The 20,160-nt window shown below is 41.1% G+C and overlaps 3 protein-coding genes and 1 pseudogene across 6 annotated transcripts; 2 read left to right on the top strand and 2 right to left on the bottom strand.

Moving 5' to 3' along the window:
• Positions 1-559: 559 nt before the first annotated feature.
• Positions 560-4,494, top strand: LOC106435364 (phosphatidylinositol/phosphatidylcholine transfer protein SFH9). Of its 2 annotated transcripts, none has more exons than XM_048737358.1 (15): positions 560-1,130; positions 1,270-1,322; positions 1,398-1,716; positions 1,783-1,882; positions 1,969-2,235; positions 2,316-2,393; positions 2,483-2,634; positions 2,713-2,812; positions 2,895-2,981; positions 3,077-3,121; positions 3,235-3,307; positions 3,386-3,765; positions 3,857-3,931; positions 4,036-4,170; positions 4,272-4,494. In XM_048737358.1, exons 2-14 carry the CDS (start codon positions 1,316-1,318, stop codon positions 4,084-4,086), a joined length of 1,734 nt encoding a protein of 577 aa, XP_048593315.1. In that variant the 5' UTR covers positions 560-1,130; positions 1,270-1,315; the 3' UTR covers positions 4,087-4,170; positions 4,272-4,494. The 2 variants fall into 2 exon arrangements, with proteins under 2 accessions (XP_048593315.1, XP_013731688.2); XM_013876234.3 differs by having other exon boundaries at positions 3,077-3,145.
• Positions 4,495-6,136: 1,642 nt separating this feature from the next.
• Positions 6,137-8,545, bottom strand: LOC106435367 (annotated as a pseudogene).
• Positions 8,546-8,644: 99 nt separating this feature from the next.
• On the top strand, positions 8,645-9,813 carry LOC106435369 (trihelix transcription factor ASIL1-like). The gene has a single exon (XM_013876240.3). It carries the CDS (start codon positions 8,702-8,704, stop codon positions 9,578-9,580), a length of 879 nt encoding a protein of 292 aa, XP_013731694.1. The 5' UTR covers positions 8,645-8,701; the 3' UTR covers positions 9,581-9,813.
• Positions 9,814-9,828: 15 nt separating this feature from the next.
• Positions 9,829-19,780, bottom strand: LOC106435368 (chromatin modification-related protein EAF1 B). Of its 3 annotated transcripts, none has more exons than XM_022688631.2 (22): positions 19,480-19,780; positions 19,040-19,263; positions 18,898-18,952; positions 18,714-18,811; positions 17,296-18,643; positions 17,076-17,195; positions 16,667-16,864; positions 16,142-16,330; positions 15,970-16,050; positions 15,808-15,865; positions 15,245-15,735; positions 15,088-15,141; positions 14,813-14,858; positions 14,282-14,475; positions 14,146-14,199; positions 13,984-14,064; positions 13,626-13,763; positions 13,433-13,549; positions 12,845-12,945; positions 12,555-12,761; positions 12,064-12,439; positions 9,829-11,967 (listed from the first exon to the last, which is right to left on the bottom strand). In XM_022688631.2, exons 2-22 carry the CDS (start codon positions 19,165-19,167, stop codon positions 10,396-10,398), a joined length of 5,706 nt encoding a protein of 1,901 aa, XP_022544352.1. In that variant the 5' UTR covers positions 19,168-19,263; positions 19,480-19,780; the 3' UTR covers positions 9,829-10,395. The 3 variants fall into 3 exon arrangements, with proteins under 3 accessions (XP_022544352.1, XP_013731692.1, XP_022544354.1); XM_013876238.3 differs by having other exon boundaries at positions 19,040-19,206; XM_022688633.2 differs by having other exon boundaries at positions 9,829-11,961; positions 19,040-19,206.
• Positions 19,781-20,160: the final 380 nt, after the last annotated feature.

Here is a 20,160-nt window from a genome sequence, read left to right as displayed (position 1 = left end):
CAGTCCGGTGTTTTGCGCTTCATTTACCGGGTCGGTTGCGATGATGATGAAGTCATCGGGATCCAGCTACTCCGGCAAGAAGACAACTAGGACGGCGGCGGTCTCCTAGGCTCGGGAAGGCACCGAAAACTCGGGTAACTCAGAGTTTATTCCACTTTTCCGTGATGTGACTACTACGGTTGAGAACGGTGAACGATTCCGTGGAAATTGAAACCAACTAGTGAACTGCGCCGGGTTAGGTTTGTGTAAGGGAATCTAGTTGGGGACGATTAGATGCGGTTATTTTGTCGGATTCAAAGTTGTAACGATACTGGATTCTCGATTCGGGCCGGTTTTTAAATATTAAGTTAAAAAAAAAAACAAGAGAAATTGATTCATATGCAAAGTCCATGAATTAATGGATGAACTCACGTGGTCTACCTGTCCCTCTCCTTTTGGACCTAAAGTTAGATACGTGGCTCTTCTCCCTCACCGAATACAGGAATCTGCGTCGGCTGTTTCCACGTGGCTACCTTCTACTGGACAAAACGTGAAGTAAAACTATTCTGTCGGTGGGCCCACCACACCTATTTTAATTTATAAAAATCAAATTACAAATGACATAACAAACAGTAAAAACTCGAAGAAAATCATGGTTAGCTTAGCGCCTACGCGGACCGTAACCACCGGTACACCAACCAAACAGACGTTTATACAAGTTAACTCAACACTTTTTCTTTGACTAACCGTAACGTAATCACTGCAATTACCAAAGCATTGACTAAAAACACAAAGATTGACCCGGTTCAAGTATCGGTCCGTTTCCGGTTTAATTTCATATCTTACCAACTAAGCAAAACAGGTTAAGGCTATAAAAATGGCGGACAAAACCGACATGTAGCTCTTTCTCTCTCTCTCTCGCTTCATCGTCGTCTTCCTCCTCCTCTTCTCTGCATTAATGTTTGTTTAAAAACGACGCTTCGTCTTCTTTCTCAGGGCTACGTATATGCCATATGTATTTCGTTGTGTATATAAACAGATTTTGACTTCGTAATCTGAAAGCTACCTTTCTAGAGAGAGAGAGAGAGATCGTTTTTTTTTTATTCTTTACCTAAATCTATACTCTGCGATTTCGCGAGATCGCATATTAGGTAAAGATCGTGAATTTATATAATGTTATCGATTTCATTTCTGGGTTTTAATTTTTTGTTTGGATCCATTATTAATTAATATGATCATGATTCTCGTTTCTTGATCTGATTTGCTTTCTGGGTTTTGATTGGTTTATAGATTCAGGGATCTGATTTGAAGCTTCTGGGTTTGATTCTCTCTGCAAATGCCAGGTGATTGTTCAGCTATGATCTAGCAAGAATCTGATTGGGTTTTCTATAAAGTTTAGTTTTTTTTTGATCTGACAGCTTTGGGTGAGATCCTTTCGGTTCCAGAAACTGATAAGGGAAAGAGTAAAGACATTATTGACAACTCAGAGGATGAGAAGATTCTTCCAAGACCTCCTCGTGGTTCTAGATCCTTGAAGAAGAAAGCTATCAAGGCTTCGACCAAGCTGACTCATAGCTTGAGGAAACGAGGGAAGCGTGTAGCTGATCAGTACGCAGCTATTGTCATTGAGGATGTGAGAGATGCAGAAGAGGAGAAGGCAGTGTATGCGTTTAGAGAAGCTTTGGTTTCTCTTGACTTGCTTCCACCCAGACATGATGATTATCATACCATGCTGAGGTAATAAAACAGTGTTCAGATGTTTAAAGGTTAGATTTGGCATTGATCAAGTTGGGGGTTTTTTAGATTCTTGAAAGCGAGGAGGTTTGATCATGACAAAACTGTTCATATGTGGGAAGAGATGCTAAAGTGGAGGAGAGAGAATGGGGTTGATACAATAATGCAGGTGAAGAATCTTTCCACATGGGTTTTTCTTTTTTCCTTGGCTGTGTTACTACTAACTGTCAAAAGCAATCATCCATCCATTTTCAGGATTTTGTGTATGAGGAGTACGAAGAAGTACAACAGTACTATCCACATGGCTACCATGGTGTAGACAGAGAAGGCAGGCCTGTCTACATCGAACGTCTTGGTAAAGTTGACCCGGGAAAGCTAATGAAAGTTACTTCATTGGATCGTTTCTTGAGATATCATGTACAAGGTTTCGAAAAGACTTTCTCTGAGAAGTTCCCAGCTTGTTCTATCGCTGCAAAGAGACATATCAATTCTTCAACAACCATAATAGATGTGCAAGGAGTGGTTGGTACCCTGCCTTTTCATCATTATTCCTTTTTGTATTTTGAAGTTTTCTTTTATAAAGGCTTCTCCTTTCGGTGCAGAGCTGGATGAAGTTGAGAAAATTAGCTCAGGACCTTGTGATGCGTATGCAGAAAATCGATGGGGACAATTATCCTGAGGTGGGTGGGTGTAGTGTAGTGTGAACTTTTTATGCGAGTTTTTGGATTGTTGAAGAAGACTTAACATTGGTTTGGTTTATTGAAGACAGACATTGAATCAGATGTACATCGTTAATGCTGGAAACGGATTCTCTATAATTTGGAGCACAGTGAAAGGCTTTCTCGACCCTAAAACTTCTTCTAAGATACATGTATTAAAAAACAAAGATCGAAGTCACCTTCTTGAGATTATAGATCCCAGGTAAAAATATCTACTAAAATAATCCAATTCTGCTTAGTTGTTTGGAGGCTGATAGAGATAGGTTCTCTTTAACACCAGTGAGCTTCCTGATTTTCTTGGTGGAAACTGCTCGTGTGCAAATGAAGGTGGATGTATGAGATTCAACAAGGGTCCTTGGAATGATCCTGAGATAATGAAAGTAAGATCCCTTTTTCAGCTCAACTGTTTTGTGTAGACACTGGTATCTCTTGAACAGCCTTATATGGTACTACTTTGTGTAGCTTGTGCGCTTGAGAGATGCAACGTACAAAGTAAAAGAAATAGAGCTCCCGGAGAATGGGGAAGTAGCTAAACTATTTGCATTACCGGTGAGTCTTTAGTTCTAATCAACTTGTAATAGTGATTGGCTCTTGTTGTTACCTTTATGTATTAATAATGTCATCTTCCACATTTCTTGCTGCAGCATGTGAATACAGAAATATCGTTACCTGATGGAGGACAAGTTAGGGTGAGAGAATCGCATTTTGAACATGTTAGTTTACATATATACGTACTCTGGTGCTCCTTATCATGGTCTAACATTGTCAATGGATGATTACTGGGTATATATTATGTTTCCAGGACACAAGTGCTCAGCTAAGCCATCAACTTGAAGCAGTTGGTACTGGGAGAATTGTACAGTCTGATTCAACAAGTAGGGTGAAAGCAACTTTTTCTTCTCATTTCATCAACTATTTTTTTTAGATAAGATCCTTATAATATCTTTCTGCAGATCAGTTGTCTAGTAATCTGACAGAAGAAAGGGGCTTGAAGAGGTCTCTTCAGAAAGTTGCAAGCTCGTTGGCTCGTTTTATCTTCCAACTTGTTGCATCTCTATGTCTCATGTTCCGGATCTTGGGAAGTCTTGTAAATAAGAAACCAGAGAACCAATTGAGACCACCGGTTTTGGATTCTCCTCCTCCTCCTCCTACTCAGTTGCTGCAGCGAGGAGAGTCTCTCCATCCATGTTGGCAAAGGTTGCAGAATCTGGAGAGCATGGTCACAGTTTTGTTTGACAAACCAACAAACATTCCTCAGGAGAAAGAAGACATACTTCGTGATTCATTAGACCGCATCAAAGGCATTGAGCAAGATCTACAGAAGACAAAGAAGGTAGAGACCCCATTTTCTCTGTCCCTCAAAAGAAAACACTTTTGTTTCAAGAAGCATTAGGTGTAATAAAGATGTTAAAATGTTGTGACAGGCGCTCCTTTTGACGGCGTCAAAACAACTTGAACTTGCAGAGTCTTTTGAGAGCCTGAAAGAGAGCACCTCAATGGTAAAGGCTTACTTAATCTTCTTCTCCAATGTGAATAACACTTGTGATCTCTGTGTGTGTGCATCAAAATATATGAAAACATTTTTCTTCTTTGTTAAACGCAGGGAATGCGATCGTGCTGGCCAAGACACTGCAGAAATTTCCAAGTTGAATAGATATATATATATATATATATCTCTGAATCTCATATCCGAAGTCTTCCTAAGCAACTATTACTTCACATTCCAACCATAGTACAGGTGAGAGACATCATACTCCAACCAAATGTATATATGTTTTGTTTGCTTGCTCACGTGGAACTTCTGTTTCTTTTTTTGTTTTGTTTTTCTTTGGTCTCCAGATGTGAGTAACAAAAATGGTAATGGAGAGGGAAACTGAAGAGGGAAAAGCTTACAATTGTGTACCAGTTTCTTACTGAGCTATAACTGGAATTATACTTTTTTTCCATAACGATTCTAATGCACATCATTGTTATTAATAGTGTATAATCCATTTATTGGTTGGGAACCATTGTGTACAATTTACAAATACAATTACATTTTATGGTAGATAGAAAGAAACAATATTTATAGTGTTGTTTAGATCGAACGGTATGAATCTAGAGTTGGTAAAAATTGACATTGTTGTATTTGTGTACTCTATATAAAAATTGCAATCCTACCAAATCAAGTGTTAGGCTGATCAGTAGTTACAGAACACACTCATCAGTAGATCAATAGCAGCTAATCGTAAAACCTAAACCACCAAAAGACAGGAATAACGTTCTCAACATTTAGCTCATACCATCTCATGTGTTGAGCTCCAAACACCTTCTCCAACTGCTGCAATTAGTCAAGAGTAGGAGGAAGTTCAGGAAACAAAGATACTTTGAGAGGAAAGTCTTTTGCTGGAACTTGGAATCCACCAACTACTTTTTGCTTGATTCAGAGAGTCCGCCAAATACACCAAACCCATATGTGTTTTAATGTGTTTTGAAATATATAAACATCCATTAGCTAACTATTCTAATTTTGTTTACGAAGCTCAAAAGCACTTGCAAAAATATACATGCCAAACCCCATTTGGTAAAATGTGATAAGCTTAATTACACGAAACCTTTCAATAAGAAGTGTCGTAAAACAATAGACTGATCGAGAGTATATGTTACCGGCAAGATCAAAGCAATGGTTGAGTGGGTGATTCCGAAGACGATAAAGGAGTTGAGGGGATTTTTGGTCTCACCGGCTACTACCGAAAGTTTGTGCAGTATTATGGTGACATTGCTAAACCGTTGACTTCGCTTCTCCAGAAAGACCAGTTCCAATAGTCTGACGAAGTAACTACAGCATTTCAATCTCTCAAGCGGGCCATGACGACTGTACCGGTACTAGCTTTGGCTGATTTCAATGACACCTTTGTTATTGAATCAGATGCTTCTAAAGTGGGGGTTGGGAGCCGTCTTGATGCAGCAACAAAGGTCGGTCGCGTTTTTCAGTCAAGCTTTAACCGAGCACCAAAAACTGAAGTCTGTGTATGAAAGGGAGATGATGGTCATCGTGTTTTCCTTACAGAAGTGGCGTCACTAGTTGGGGAGGTATTTTGTGGTATGAACAGACCAAAAGAGCCTCAAGTTCTTGTTGGAGCAGAAGGAAATCAATATGGACTATCAGAAATGGTTCTCCAAAATATTAGGTTTTGACTTTGAGATAGTGTACAAACCCGGGTTGGAAAACAAAGTTTCTGATGCGTTGTCACGCAAAGAAGTGTTACCGGAACTGTTTGCCTTCACCTATTCAACTAGAAGAGATTTGTGGAGAGTTGGATAAGGATCCGAAATTGAGCAAAGTCAAACAGGAGGTGCTAGCAAACCCGCAGAATCACCCTGATTTCAGTGTGGTGCAAGGGCAGCTCCTGCACTAAGGCAAGTTGGTGTTACCGCATCAGTCCGCTCTAATTACCACCATCTTGCGTGAGTTGCACGATGGGAAGGAATTGTTTCGCGTGTCTTCACAAGTCAGTTTCGGAAGGAATTGTTTCGCGTGTCTATGTTTCAGTACGGCTTACCAACCATAGTCTGATGGTCAATCCAAGGTTACGAACCGTGGGTTGGATACATATTTGAGGTGTTTCATCAGTGAGAAGCCAAAGCAATGGAGCTCTGTCCTACCTTGGGCTGAATTATGCTACAACAACTATTTTCACTCGGCTACGCAGATGTCTCCGGTCTAATTACCACCATCTCCTACACTCCTACGCTTTGAATCTGCCTCCACAAACAATGTGGAATCAGAAAATAGATTAATGGATCGTGATGCGACCTTGGCTCTGCTTAAGTCTCACTTACATAAAGCTCAACAAGTGATGAAGAATAGAGTGGACAAGCATCGACAAGACGTCTCATTTGAAGTAGGGGACTTGGTGTTCCTCAAACTGTGTACGTACCGTTAGAAGTCACTGGCCAAGAAGAGCAACAAAAAACTCTTTGCGCATTTCTATGGTCCGTATGCAGTGGCAGCGAGAGTGGGGAAAGTTGCATACCGTTTGGCGTTACCACCTGAGGCTCGCATTCACCCTACATTCCATGTGTCTCAGCTTAAGAAAGCCATGGGAGATCTTGGTCCTGCTTTGTCGATTCCGCCTCAGCTCACAGATGAAGGCGTGGTGATGGCAGAACTAGAGGAGATTTGGGGTATCAGAAACCATCCAATTTCAAAACAGGAGGAGGTGTTAGTCAAGTGGAAGGGTTTACTGGAGAGCGATTGTACTTGGGAGAACAAACAGAGGATGCAGAGGCAGTTTGTCACTTTCGACCTTGAGGACAAGGTCAATTTCAAAGCGGCGGGTAATGTTATGTATGAGGCCCAATACCCACCAATAATGCACCAGTACAAGAGGAGGAACAAGGCCTCGGCCCACCAGTGAGAAGAAAGGATGAGAGTACAGCTTCTAGATAAAGACAGGTGGAACATCTAGAAGACTGCTGTGGATAACGAATAAGGAATAACACCTGAAGAGTGTGAGTGCCACGTCACGTCTACTAGCGGCTTCTTAACTATGGTCAAGAGCTGGGTTAGTTAGTGGTCATCTCCTTTATAAGCTCTAGTCTATTATAGGTATCGAGTGACTTGAGCAAAGTGATTGTTGGGGAGCTGAGAGAACTCCATTGTAAGTCTCTCAAATTTGTAATCGCTTGGATCTAAAGGAATAAACGAGTATTATTTCATTGGATCTAGTCTTTTACACAGAACTTGTAACAGTACGTTGCATCATATCTAAGTCTCCATGTTAATAAAGTTAGGATCCTCCACATGGTCCACTGAGAGTATAACTTTGCTACTACATTTCTCAAAAGCTTCATTGTTAGCAGTTCGGAATTCAACTCGCTGGAGAGTCTTCCTTTCGATATTGAGGTAGAAAACATAAAGCTGCTTAGATACATCCTCCATACACAACACAATGTCGCATGTGGCAGTCCCCAGCAACAATTTGATTCTCCCATAAAGTGGAAACGTGACTGCAGCCAACGCATTGATTCGTCTTCCGAAATGTGTAGACATGTTCTGACCATTCCGAGTTTGGGTCCTCAACATCCCTTAGAACTGACATACACAACTTAAGGGAACACTTTCTACCGTTGGAGTTATTAGGATCCCAATCCCAAAGGTTATAATCATACTCTAGAGTAATCACCCCTAGTTTACCCTTATAGTTTATCATTCTATCCTGACCACGAATAAAATCTATGTATATAAACTTGAATTCCTTAGACCTAGTATCAAAGCAAACTATCAGATAAGAACGTACATCATTAATTTTTTGTGTAGCAAAGTAATACAAAACCCCCATTGATACATATCCCTTTATGCAAACCATACGTAGACAAATTGATTAAGGGACAATAGATCTGCCTCCACGAGTCTTCTCTGGTTCCTAGTGTCAATATTAGATCCGACATGTTCAATACCTTAAACTGCTTGTCTATCGGATCAAACACTAAATAGTTTATCGAACTCGACCTATTATCTTCGGGTAAAAGAGTCGACTGTCCCATGCTAGGACATATCACCATCCCCATACGCCTAGGGAAATGGACAAAACCAAAGGCATGTTTTTCATATCCTGATGTCTTTAGGTAACTTCATGTGGAAGTAGGCTGTTATCACAAGAGATGACGACTTATCATAGAGATCACGAGGCTGAGGCGACGAGAATAAACACAAATCATCATAACCATTTTGTTTGACGGAGAATAGGAGACGCGGCCGAGCAGAGGATCTGGTGAAAAACAACTCTTTGAAATATGAACGGTCAAGCATGTCCCTCCACTGCTTCGACAGACAAGAAAACCTAGCGATTGATTTGGCCGATAATCTTGAGAATATCTCGTTGATGAGATCCATTGGGATGGAAACTGAGTTTTCTCCCTTACTCATGTTGAGTTCGAAAGGTTTAAAAGAAACGCAAAAAACCTAGAACTTGCTTTAGGAAGAGAAGATGAAGTTAAAGATTATATTGATGTGATATATTTTGCTCTCTAAACTTACGTATTTATAGCTAAAACTTGACCCAACTTATTAAAGATATTGTAGATTTTTGTGAAGTAATTAAAAAGAAAAAAAATCTAAAATATCTCGGTCGGTTAAAAAATAAAAGTCAACGCGGAGACATAAGCCCAATATGTAAAAAGTCAATGCGGAGACAAAAGCCCAATGATCTGGAGTTTCGAGTTAAAACTCAACACAACAAAAAGGCGAAGAAGCAATAGTTGTTGTGCTTTCTTCCATTGGCCACATGGCGACGCCTTCGCCGACACCTTCTCCTCCTCCTCCTCCTCCTCCTTCTGATTCAAACCCTAATCCGCCACCCTCGAGCTCCTCGGCGATTCAAAGCCCTCCCTCGCCGCAAACGACCGTGGTTGCCTTAGGCGCATCGACCTCCGCCTTCGCCAGAAAAACCCAACCGGTGCTATGGACCGAAGACGAGACACTCCTCCTAATCGACTCGTACAAGGAGAAGTGGTACGCCGTTGGTCGAGGTCCTCTGAAATCAAACCAGTGGGAAGAGATCTCCGTCTCCGTCTCAGCTCGCTCCGGCGTCGAGCGCTCGGCGACACAGTGTCGGCACAAGATGGAGAAGTTGCGGAAAAGATTCAGAGCGGAGAGGCAGAGCATGGGACCTATCTCCATATGGCCTTTCTATTCTCAGATGGAGGAGTTAGATAGCAATCCTGCTCCTATCTCAGCTCGTCCTCTCACACGACTGCCTCCTCCAACTAATCACTACGCAGAAGATGAAGATGAAGATGATGAAGACGACGAAGAAGATGAGAGTCTGAACAAATCTAGGAGTATCAATCACATAGTGAGAAGACCTGGAACTGTTAACAGATTCGCTGGAGGATTGTTGCAGTGGGGACAGAAGGAGAGATCCAAGAGGAAGAGGAAAGATGAAGGAGGAGGTGGTGAGAGGAGGATGAAGGGAGCGAGAGCAGTAGCTTATGAGATTAGGGCATTCGCTGAGAAAACAATGGTGATGGAGAAGAAGAAGATGGAGTTTGCTAAAGAGACGGCCAAGCTGCGTAAGGAGATGGAGATGAAACGCCTTAAATTGATTCAGAGTTCTCAAACTCAGCTTCTTCAGTTTCTCAACACTTCCTTTGCTTCTCTCTAACCTTTTTCATCAGAGGTACGTGAAAAAAGATGATGGCATTCTTTTACTTTCATCTTTTTCGTTTCAGAGAATGTAACATAGTAATCTAATGTCAAGAACTTTTTTTATGAATGCCATTTGCAAATCCAACAAAGCTTGTGAACAAAATGTTGGTTATTTAACAAAAACAAAAGATGGAATCGTTCTTATCAAATCTTCAAATGTAATTCCAATGTTCATGACCATTTTGTGAAGAGGACTGGGAAGCATATAGTCATTTTGTGATTCTCATTTATAACCACAAGGAGAAAAACAATAATACATTCAAATTAAACTAACCTAAACCCACAAGAGTAGAAATTAGAAGGGGACAAACAAGAGGAAATAGCGGGTGGAAGAGCAGACTTCTATACAAAACATTATAAACTGTTTCCACTCTCCCAAACCTAAAGATGGGAAGAACCAAGACGAAGAAAGTGACCTCTCTATGATGCAGTGGTAATTTACATCAAATACACCTTTCTCTCTTGTGAAAAAAAAAAGATATAAAAAGGGACCATCATCAATCTATCTATCCACCTTCTTTCCCCCATTTATCTTCCTCTCCCCTCATCAAATCTAAAAACTCCATCTGCAGAGTTTATAATTTACTTTGCTTGGACCAAACCAATCAGCAAAATCTAAAGACCGCCAACTTGATGATGTTTAATGCCAGTGAGGACCCTGACTCCGTACAAACCAGTTTTTGTACCTGTACAGGGTTGTCGGTAAGGGCAAGCATCACCCTTTGCAGGATCTACAGCTATCGAGGTTCTAGGTTTCATCTGTCGTGCCTCTCACTCCACTTTTGTATCGGGAGGCTTGGGAGATGATAGTTCTTGTGCTTCTTCTATTTGTGGAGACTGCTGATCAGAAGCAAGACGTTTCTGATTTTGTACAGTCAGCTGCTCTGGCAACTTTGGTCTCTTTTCTACTGTTGGTAGAGTTTCTTGTCTCTCTATCGGGCCCTTGAGCTCCTGACAAGGCAAGCCCCCAGGGAAATGCTTAGGTGCCAGTCCTTGCTTCAGTGTTGTTACTGGATCACTACCAGCTGAGTCTGTATTAGAACTGTTTACTACATTAGGAGCAGCGCTTTGCACAGAGGCGGCACTAGCTGGAGGTTCCAATCCATTTGGAGAAGGCACAACAGTAGAACCAACTGCTTTTATGTTGTTCGAATCATTAGTCACTTGAGGCATACCCTTGCTCGTACTCATACTAGCTGTTTGTGTGGTATTGGGGACAGACTGCTGAACGCGTGGCACACGTTCAGCTTGGGACTTTCTCGATAAATCAGAGTTCTCCATATGATTCTGATGAGCAATTCGCTGAGCTTGCACTTGATTACGCTGCTTTTGGTGTAGCAACAAATGCTGAGGGTTGGAAGGTCCAACTGAGGGGCTAGAGGTGGACAAGATGTTGCATGAGGCCGCAGGTGAGCTCTGGCCTTGGATCCTATTGTCTGAAGGTAACTGTATCTGTTGTTCTTGAGACGAAGATGTAGCTCCAGAAAATGATTTCGGCAATTGCTGTGAATGATTTGAGGACTCTGGTGAAACAAAAGGTTTAGACGGAAGATGCGTGCTCGTGGCAGTCCCCACATTAGACTCCCTATCAGGCCTAACTGCAACCATTGCCTCTCCTTTTTCGGTAGCCTGATTTCCGGGGGACATGGTGAGACCATTCAAGTGTGACTGATCAAGAGTAATGTTCTGATGAACCATGTTTCCTCTACCCGCCCCCTTGGATTGTTTATTCTGCTGTTGACCTTGTGATGGCTGCCGCTGGTGTGGGTGTTGTCTTCCAGACTGCTGCTGGAGTTGTCTCTGCCGTTGTTTTCCAAATTGATTGTTTACTCCAGGAGCACCAGACTGAGGATTCCTAGCCAGGCCATGAAGCGGTAACTGAGATTTTTGAGGGTTTTGTTGTGTCAAAGCATTAGTATTAGGAGAGGTCGACACTGGGGGCGGTAATGGCTGGGGCGAAACGGGTGGTTGAGTCTGTTGATTGTTTTGTGTCGAAGAAGAAACAGAAGTCCCCTGAGGTTGTTGTTGTTGTTGTCCATGTGGCATCATAGTGCCGGATGATGCAAACTGCTGCTGCTGCTGCACAAACCTCTGGTGCATTAGCCTTTGACGGAGAGCAAATCCGTCCTGCTGTGCCCTAGTGGCATGACTTGGGCTTGGGCTCTGGAGATGAGGATGCTGCGAATTGCCAAGCACATGCGACTGATGTGGCATCTGATGCTGCTGAGAAAGATGGCCTGGGTACGCCGGAACAGGAGTTGTCTGGTTGTTGGTAAATCCAGAACTCAAACTACCGAAAGCTGGGATCCCCTGGCTGTTCCCTTGAGCAGCCTGCATCTGAAACTAACGCATATCAGTAAGCGCTGAACGTCTACAAACTAAACCAAGGAGCCAGATAAACTATTTAGCATAGCAGCAACCAAAAGCCAAGTAGCTTACCCGCATCATATGCTGAACAGCTTCACGAGGCGGCCTAGACATGGGGTTTCCTTGAGAAGCTCCTCCTCCAGAGTGAATATTACCAGTTTTTGGAATTCCCACCATACCAGATGACAGCATGCTACCAGTATTTGGCATTGCTGCTGAGCCAATTGCTTGAAAACCAGGCCTCGACATGGGTGCTCCTCTGTTCAGTCCACTTACACCCATGGTGTTTGCACCAGGAACCATGCGGTGTCCAGATCCTGAGATAGCTCCAGGAGTTGATGAAGAAGGCTGCTGCAGGTTTCTACTGGGTGACATCTGATTAGACTGTTGGAGTCGATGTTGTTCATCAAGTGGCAAAGGCCCTCTGGAAACGTTGAATCTACCATCCCTAAAAGGAAAGAAACATATCACCAACCAAAAGAAGTACTAAAACCTTGAGCACATTGAGCGGAGATGCACAAACGTGTGCTTTCACCAAAACAAACCATTCATTACAGGTCTACCTTGCAGAAGAATGGTGCAAACCAAGTGTGGTTGGTAAACTGTTGCCGGGAACCACACCAGATGATCCAGGAGTGGATGGGTTTGGTCCAGAAGTAGGTAGCACTGGCGTCCCTTGATTCAACATTGGAAGACCCAGATGCGAACCTGGATTTTCAAGTGAAAATAAATCTTGACCTGAAGTTGACGCATCACAGAGATCAAGGGGCCTTCATCCGGAGAGTAGCAAGATATTAGTATCGCGGAAATAGTAAACAGGAAATAAAGTTATTTATCGAAAACCAAAACTTACGTTAGAACACCTCCATTCAGATTATTAGGGAATACTTGAGAAAGAGCCATGACTTGTGAATTGTGAACTGGTACTATCTGCTTGGGATCCCGACCATCATTCTTGAAGATCGATGAAACAGTAGCAGACAGACAGAAGCAGCAACAAGAAAACAAAATTAGGGCCTTTGACGATTTCAACTTCCAACTACAATGTAACGGTTCCTAATGACTTCAGCAAATGTTAGCCAGGTTTGCAGCTATGCTTTGAAACATGCCTTTCACATCATAAACTTTGACTACAACAAGATAATAAATTCCATATCTCGGGTTTCTATAAACAAAAATGTTTACCATCTTTAGTCCAACTTAAACCTAATTTCGTGAACATGTAACTCTGAAAACACTCTTTGAAACTATAAAAGTTAAGACCCCTCCAGCATTCTTCCAACAAGGGACTCAAAAACTAGCTACAGCACCCATTGAATTAAGCTTGAACTATGACTATTGATAAGAAAACGGTTGAAATACGACTAGAACAAATGCAGAAAGAAAGTAATAGTTTCAAATTACAAGCATGTAAACAGTAAAAAGTACTAGGTGAACCAACCTGTGACTTTCTATAGTGTAACTTCTTCCCAATCAAACAAATCTTCTCAAAATGGGACTTCAGGGTATCTTCCTCCATTGGCCCTTGCAGTCGCTGAAACAACTGTCTTGCACTTCCCTAAATATAACAAACATAGCTTGGGTATTTCAGTTGGTCTAAACAAAGAAGATGCGTCTCAGAGCTAAAGAAAAACCTTCGGGATGCCAGGCAAAGTGGATGGATAAGACTGAGAAGTCCCTGAGTCTTCAGCACTATCAGCCCCATCACTCGCAGTCTTATCCATCAGAATTTTATGCCGCTCCTTGCATTCACTCGGATTACGATATATACACTGGAAAATAAATAAATGCGGATCAAACAACGAACAAATCAACCAGCCAGCAACGAATCCCAAATGTTCATTACATGAGAAAGTAATATATAGGACAACAATATCCAGTAAAACAGTTCACTAGAATAGAAACAACATTATTATCAAATGAAGTATAGCTGTACCACTCGGTGAGAAATTTACAGAGAATCCCAAGGTTTTCAAAACAGCAAGCACTTACCTTAATTTTAAGAGTGCTGTTCATTGCATCACTAATGAGCTCCCAGTTAGGGCCCATGTCATGCACCAGGACAACGAGCGCCTAGATGGTATAACATAATTAGAAAACTCACAGAGAAACCAACAATATATCGACGCTAAGAAAGATGACAAATAAAAATACCTGATCCTCAAATAGTGACCACGTAGTTCCAGAACCATGCTCGCCAGGAGAAATCTGCGTAAATCAAAATTTCAAGTTTAAAAGGAACACCCAAAATAAAGTGGTTGGCGGAGTTATCACCCCAAACAGCAAATACCTTTAGGCCTTTTATTTTTCTGGCCCTATCACGACCTCCAATAAATTTGATAGATTTGTTGGGGTTGGACATATTGCTCATTTGGGAAGCTGCCGGAGAAGGAATTGATCCAGTGAGAGCAATAGCACCATCAAAATTATTCTCTACCAATTGCTTGGTGGTCTTTTGCTTCTTTGCATGAGGACCATATATACCTTATACAATGCAATTACAATATGTCACTGGATTATAAACTCATTATACATCAGCATTGAGACATAAAAGGGGAAATGTCAAAAAAGCAGCAAAATCATGCTAGTTTCTACAGACAGTTGAACTAATCCCAATTACAACCTTCTACTCTAGGGTTATAACTCCACAGTATCCACTATTTTAGTTTTATAATTGGTGGCTAATGATAAGATGTATGCAAAAAAGTTCTCCTTAAAGCATAAACTCGGTTTGATTGATAAAAGAAGAGTGATGCTTCCCCCAACTGCCGAAGTTAAACTACAATGCAACAGAGAGTAAAAATGAATTTACAAATAATACCATTCATATCGAAATGATTCTCTACTCGCTTCTTCCAGTGGTCCTTCTGCCGAAATAAGGATAAGTTAGAAAACTTTTATGGGAAGTCAGTTACCAGTACATGGTACATATTTTACCAACTATTATAATTTAAAGTTCTCATTTCAAGAAATATGAAACTCTGAACAGCAGGCTAATCAGCATTAACACTGATTAAAACACACAACCTGAACTCCTGACATACTTTCCTTAAACATTGGTTCAATTTGATTCATAAGATTTTAAAATGAAATTACCTGTTCAGCATGGACTGATGAATCGGGATGCCAGGTTTGGTCATAAGCAGATCCCTGCAACAAATAAAATTGAAATTACAGTGCAATGTAGAGTAAAACTAATAGCAACTATTTCTCAGTAAAAAAGCAAGTAATAGATGCGCATATTGCAAACTACCAGATGAGTCTTCTTCTTCTTTTTAGGTTTCCCTGAAGTTTCAGCCATGTCATAGGATAACTGCTTCTCAAAATTACCACTTGATTCAACCTCTGTGCCTTTTTGAACTGCCGATCCACCATGCAAACTACTTTGCTCATCATGAAAAGAACTAGTATCCCCACTAGATGCATCTGTCTTTGAGGGCACTGGTAAACTCACAATCCTCGGCCTGGAAGCAGTGCGCACACGCCTCGTAGGAACTGAGCCGACATTTATATTATTAGCAGCCCTTTTCGCCATCAAATTCGATGAGTTAAACCCATCTGTGTAGTTCATGTACGGTGAATCAGCTCCAAGATCATATGACCGGGCAGAATGCGACTTCATCAAATTCTTCCTTTTTTTGTGGCTCAACTTAAATGATTTGCTGCATTCCAAAGCTCCAGGGAGATAATAGGTACTCGTTTCTACTTCATCCTCATCAAATGCAGTAACATCGTAATCTGAATCTACAATGGAGATAAGAGGTCATAAAATATTTAACCAGCACGTGAAGCTTAAATAACAAGAACTGTGCATACCTCCAACAGCATCATAGGCTGATGTATCAACCTCCTCCTTCATGCTATTTCCAAACTTCTGAGAACAGAGAAATACTGTTAAATATCTCTGGATAACAGATACAAATTTAAGCAATCATGGTTACAATATGAGAGCTCCTAGCACAGAAAAATATAATATACCTCACAGCGTGCGAGATGGGTCTCAATGGATATTTGGTACACCTTCATTGCACCAGCTGGAACTGAATAAAATAGGCTTTCCTGAACAGTAACAAAGCTCAATCAGCTATATTATAGAGCTACCACAGCAATTATATTGAACTGAGGCTGCAGAGTTTACAAAAGTTCATACTTCCGATAGCTGATCAACCAGAGCTGTATCCAATATTTCTGGGTCGCACATATAGTCGGGTGTTGATGGTGCAGCTGAATGATCAGGGATAGAAGAATTGTTATACTTCAAAAATCTACGTGCATACTCCCTGACACCCACGGCTAAACATTTTCTGCCACTCTCACAATTAGATTCTTGGCAGGTCTCCTGCATACAACCATGGTATACCAAGAAACATACCATTAAGTTTACAAAAATCGTAGTGTAGAGAGCAACAGAACCAGAGATTCATGGAGGTAAAACTGGAAGACCATTCAAGCAAATAAGAAAGACCCGGCTGATCAATTATACGAAGGATATATCCATAGAATTGTGTCGCTTATATCACAAACTTAACAATATGGTTCCAGGAAATCAGTGTTGTCAATAATTTAATCCAACAAGTGTGTGTATGTGTGTGTGCGTATGCATAGTTCTGATTTCTAAGAAAATGGAAGAACCATATGATAACTAAACCATAACAGAGGTCTGTCCGTCAAATACCTTATCAATTCCCAAGCCTGTCTCCTCCAGCTCCCCAGGAACCTCCACAGAACTCCAGAATTTCAATATCGCACTAGATAGGATTGAAGCTATATTTCTCAGCTTTCTGTGCTGATTTTTTTCCTCAAATCTCAACTGGGAAGTCAAAGCAACCCGATGGCAAATTTGTGCAGCAGCAGTCATCTTCCAAAGCCGCTCCTAAAAGACGAAAAGGAAATATGTGAGGATAAACAACATGCGATCTGAACACTCAATGAAAAATGTTCCAGCAACATGTGGAAAAGCTCATTTAAGTATAGGAATGTCCAGATGTCAACGGAAACAAGTAGAATAACAATCCACAAAATGTAGCAATTTCCATGCAAATATATAGAATTTCAATCAGAACGCTTATTCAACTAGACCAGACCTGAGCAAAATCATTTGCCAGCCATGCCATTTCTTCAAGGACAAAATCCCATTGACATTTCTCACGGACCTCCACAGGTGCGGTACCACAGGATAACTCGGCAATTCTTTTTCGCTTCGCCTATTAATGCATCATGTCATGCAAAAAAAGATGAATAGGTATATAAGTACCTCGAAAGCTCGCGAGCTTAAGATCATCAAACCAAGTTGAAAAAGAAAACCTGTATAATTCGTGCCTCCTCAAGGAGAGAGTCTTCCTTCACAGTATCTAACACTTTTGAGCCATCATCTGAGCTAGGCTGATGTTTTAATGCTTCAACGTCAGTTCCTGACAATACATTATCGCCAACCATGCATGAACTTGCGTCTACAGATGCCTGAGGTTTTCCAGGGTGCACAAAGCTACTAGGATCGTCAGCCAAAACACTACTAACTTTCTTATCATTTTCAGGTACAACCAACCCATGTTGAAGCTTTTTCTCAGTGTCAGAACATTCCTCTTCATTTTGTAGCTCAGCCACACTTCTGTAGTTTTCATTTTCAACTTTAACTGAATTCATCAGAATTTCACGCGCAGGACTGCACTCACTAATTATGGTGGTAGATCGACCTGTCTCATCCTCAATCTTCAGTTCACCAACTGTTTGATTCAGTAGCCCCTCTACTCTTGAAGCCTTCGGCATAGAGATTTCATCTGAGTCGAGTTTGTCCGCTCTATAAAGATCTCTTTCAGTATCTACATCTACTTCTAAGTGGTTAGCATGAGAAGACTCTGTCCCTGCAGCTGCTCTATCTGTTAAACTCTTTTTTTCTCCTGTAGAATCTCCTAGCTCATCCATTTGGGTGGAATTATTTTCCTGGCCAGCTATTGTTGCAGCTTTGGGAGAACCAATCTGTGTACTAGTCAAAACTAGTTGTGCCTTCTCCCCAGCCTCTTCAAGATGCAAACCTGCGGACTTTTTTCTAACTGTAATGTCTGCTTCATCCTTCAATACTAGACTAGTTTTCGATCCAGCAGCACTCTCTCGCACAACAGGTCCACCATCCACCTTAGTATTCAGCGTATTACTGGGAGCTACATTTTTCGGAACAACAGTTCTATTTGAATTTGCAAATACTGGACATGATACAGAGGTTGTTTGCCTATCCTTTTGATTGGCTGCTTCAGAATTGCAAACCTTTCCGTCCACTGATCCTCTGCGGACAGAGATAGACGTTGCAAGACCACCACGATTCTGAACTAAATCCGTGGAACTTGACCGTGCTGGATCCCGATTTATCTTTGTTCTGTTCCTACGAGCATACGGTCGAAAGATAGCAGAATCCTCTGTTTCTTTGATATTTTGGTTGGTGTTCGCTTTGTATGACCGTTCTGACTCGGACGTTCTGTGTTGCCTGTTAGGATATCTCAAATTGTTTTCTCCCTCAACTGACTTATTTCCAGAATCAAAGAGTAAAAGATTATCCGCTGTATTGGGTTCAGAAACTGTAGGAACTGCGGGTCTACCACTACTCTCCACAGAGTCTCCATGTGGTGAGGAAGCCAGGGCAAAACTATCCTTGAGTCCACTGTTACAGGTAAAGAATGAAGAGTTAATCCATGAAATTTAATGGGAGACTACAGCAAACATGAATGTACCTGTTTACAAAATGCTCTGCTTGCTGATCAGTGAGTGATGTAGATTGGACGCTATGTGAAGTTGCAATACCAAACTTAAAATCCAAGGGATTACCTCCCTGAAGCAGAAAGAAGAGTAAATGCTTGTCATGATAAGTTTTTTCAAAGGAAAACGAAGAGAGAAATTGCAAATATGTATCCATACTTTCTCAAGAAACTCTAGTTCTCTCCTCCTTTCCTCACGGACATCGTACTCTTGCCTGTTGAAACAAGCATCTTTGTTACACACTAGACAGGGGTAGAAAATGGAAAGTATTTAAAGAAGAAGAAGTCTCAATCTGAAATACCTAAGCTCGGCTTGAGCCTTCTCAATTGCAGTTCGGCGGGGAGACGTTTTGAGAGCAATACCACCTCCACTATCAATAACTCCTCCCATGGAATCAAGCTCAGCATTTACTAGAAGATATCCATCCATGCATCAGCACCTTGGTTGTCCCATAAATTCGATAACTAACTGGAAACACACACACATAAGATGCTCTCAGTATTCCTCGAGAAGATCAGATGCGAGCTAGAGCAAAGTTGAAAATTTGAAATGATCAGCTTAAGGTACATAATGGCGGGCGTGCACACGAACTCTGTTGCGCATTTAGAAGAAGGAAGGAGGTACGAATTACAGAGAAGACAGAATCAACATTCCCCTAATCAGTGGCACTAAACATATTCGAAATTGCACAGAAACTCGAGCAAAGCTGGACACTAGGGTTTCAGAAGGAAGGTAGAGTACCTGAATTTCAACGTAAAGCAACGCCTAGGGCACAGATGTTGGGCAATCACGAATCTAAAATTAGCTTATTCTCTCTCTCTCTCTCTCCTAGGGTTTGAACGAAGATTGAACAAACAACCCAAACCCCCTCTTTGTTTAACGCTTCGAATCGAAGACGAAATCGATTTCTCAGGGAAATAAGAAGATCAATTTCTTGTTTATGAGATTTCTAATTCTGCTATTTTCTTCTTTTCAATTTTTGTTTCCCTCTCCGCAGAAAAAAAAATAATTTGTTCTTCGTGATGTCTCTCTCCTCGACGCAGTATGCGACTCTCTCTCTCTCTCTTCGACTCGAGTTCTGGGCCTGTTTTTTTTTTTTTTGCCCTCTACCAAGACAAAACAAGGCCCCTTTTGTTTTTGGTTCTCTCTTTCGGGCTTTTGTTTGTAGTTACGACAATGCAATAAAAACTTGCTAAATTTACAAGTCTCACGCATGTCGCTCGTAACAAAACAAATCACCAGCTTACCCTCCTTTTTTACTTAATAACCATCGTTTTGCGCAGGATGAATATTATATATATAAATTATTTTATGTATTATATATTTTTTAACGTATTATGAAATAATAAATATATTTATTTAATAATTAAAAATTCAGTAACTATTACTTATATAATTAAATTGGTGCAAACATATAAATAA

The sequence above is a fragment of the Brassica napus genome, chromosome A7, assembly GCF_020379485.1.
Source record: "Brassica napus cultivar Da-Ae chromosome A7, Da-Ae, whole genome shotgun sequence".
NCBI classification, from domain to species: Eukaryota; Viridiplantae; Streptophyta; class Magnoliopsida; order Brassicales; family Brassicaceae; genus Brassica; species Brassica napus.
This window is presented reverse-complemented; position numbering and strand designations above follow the sequence as displayed.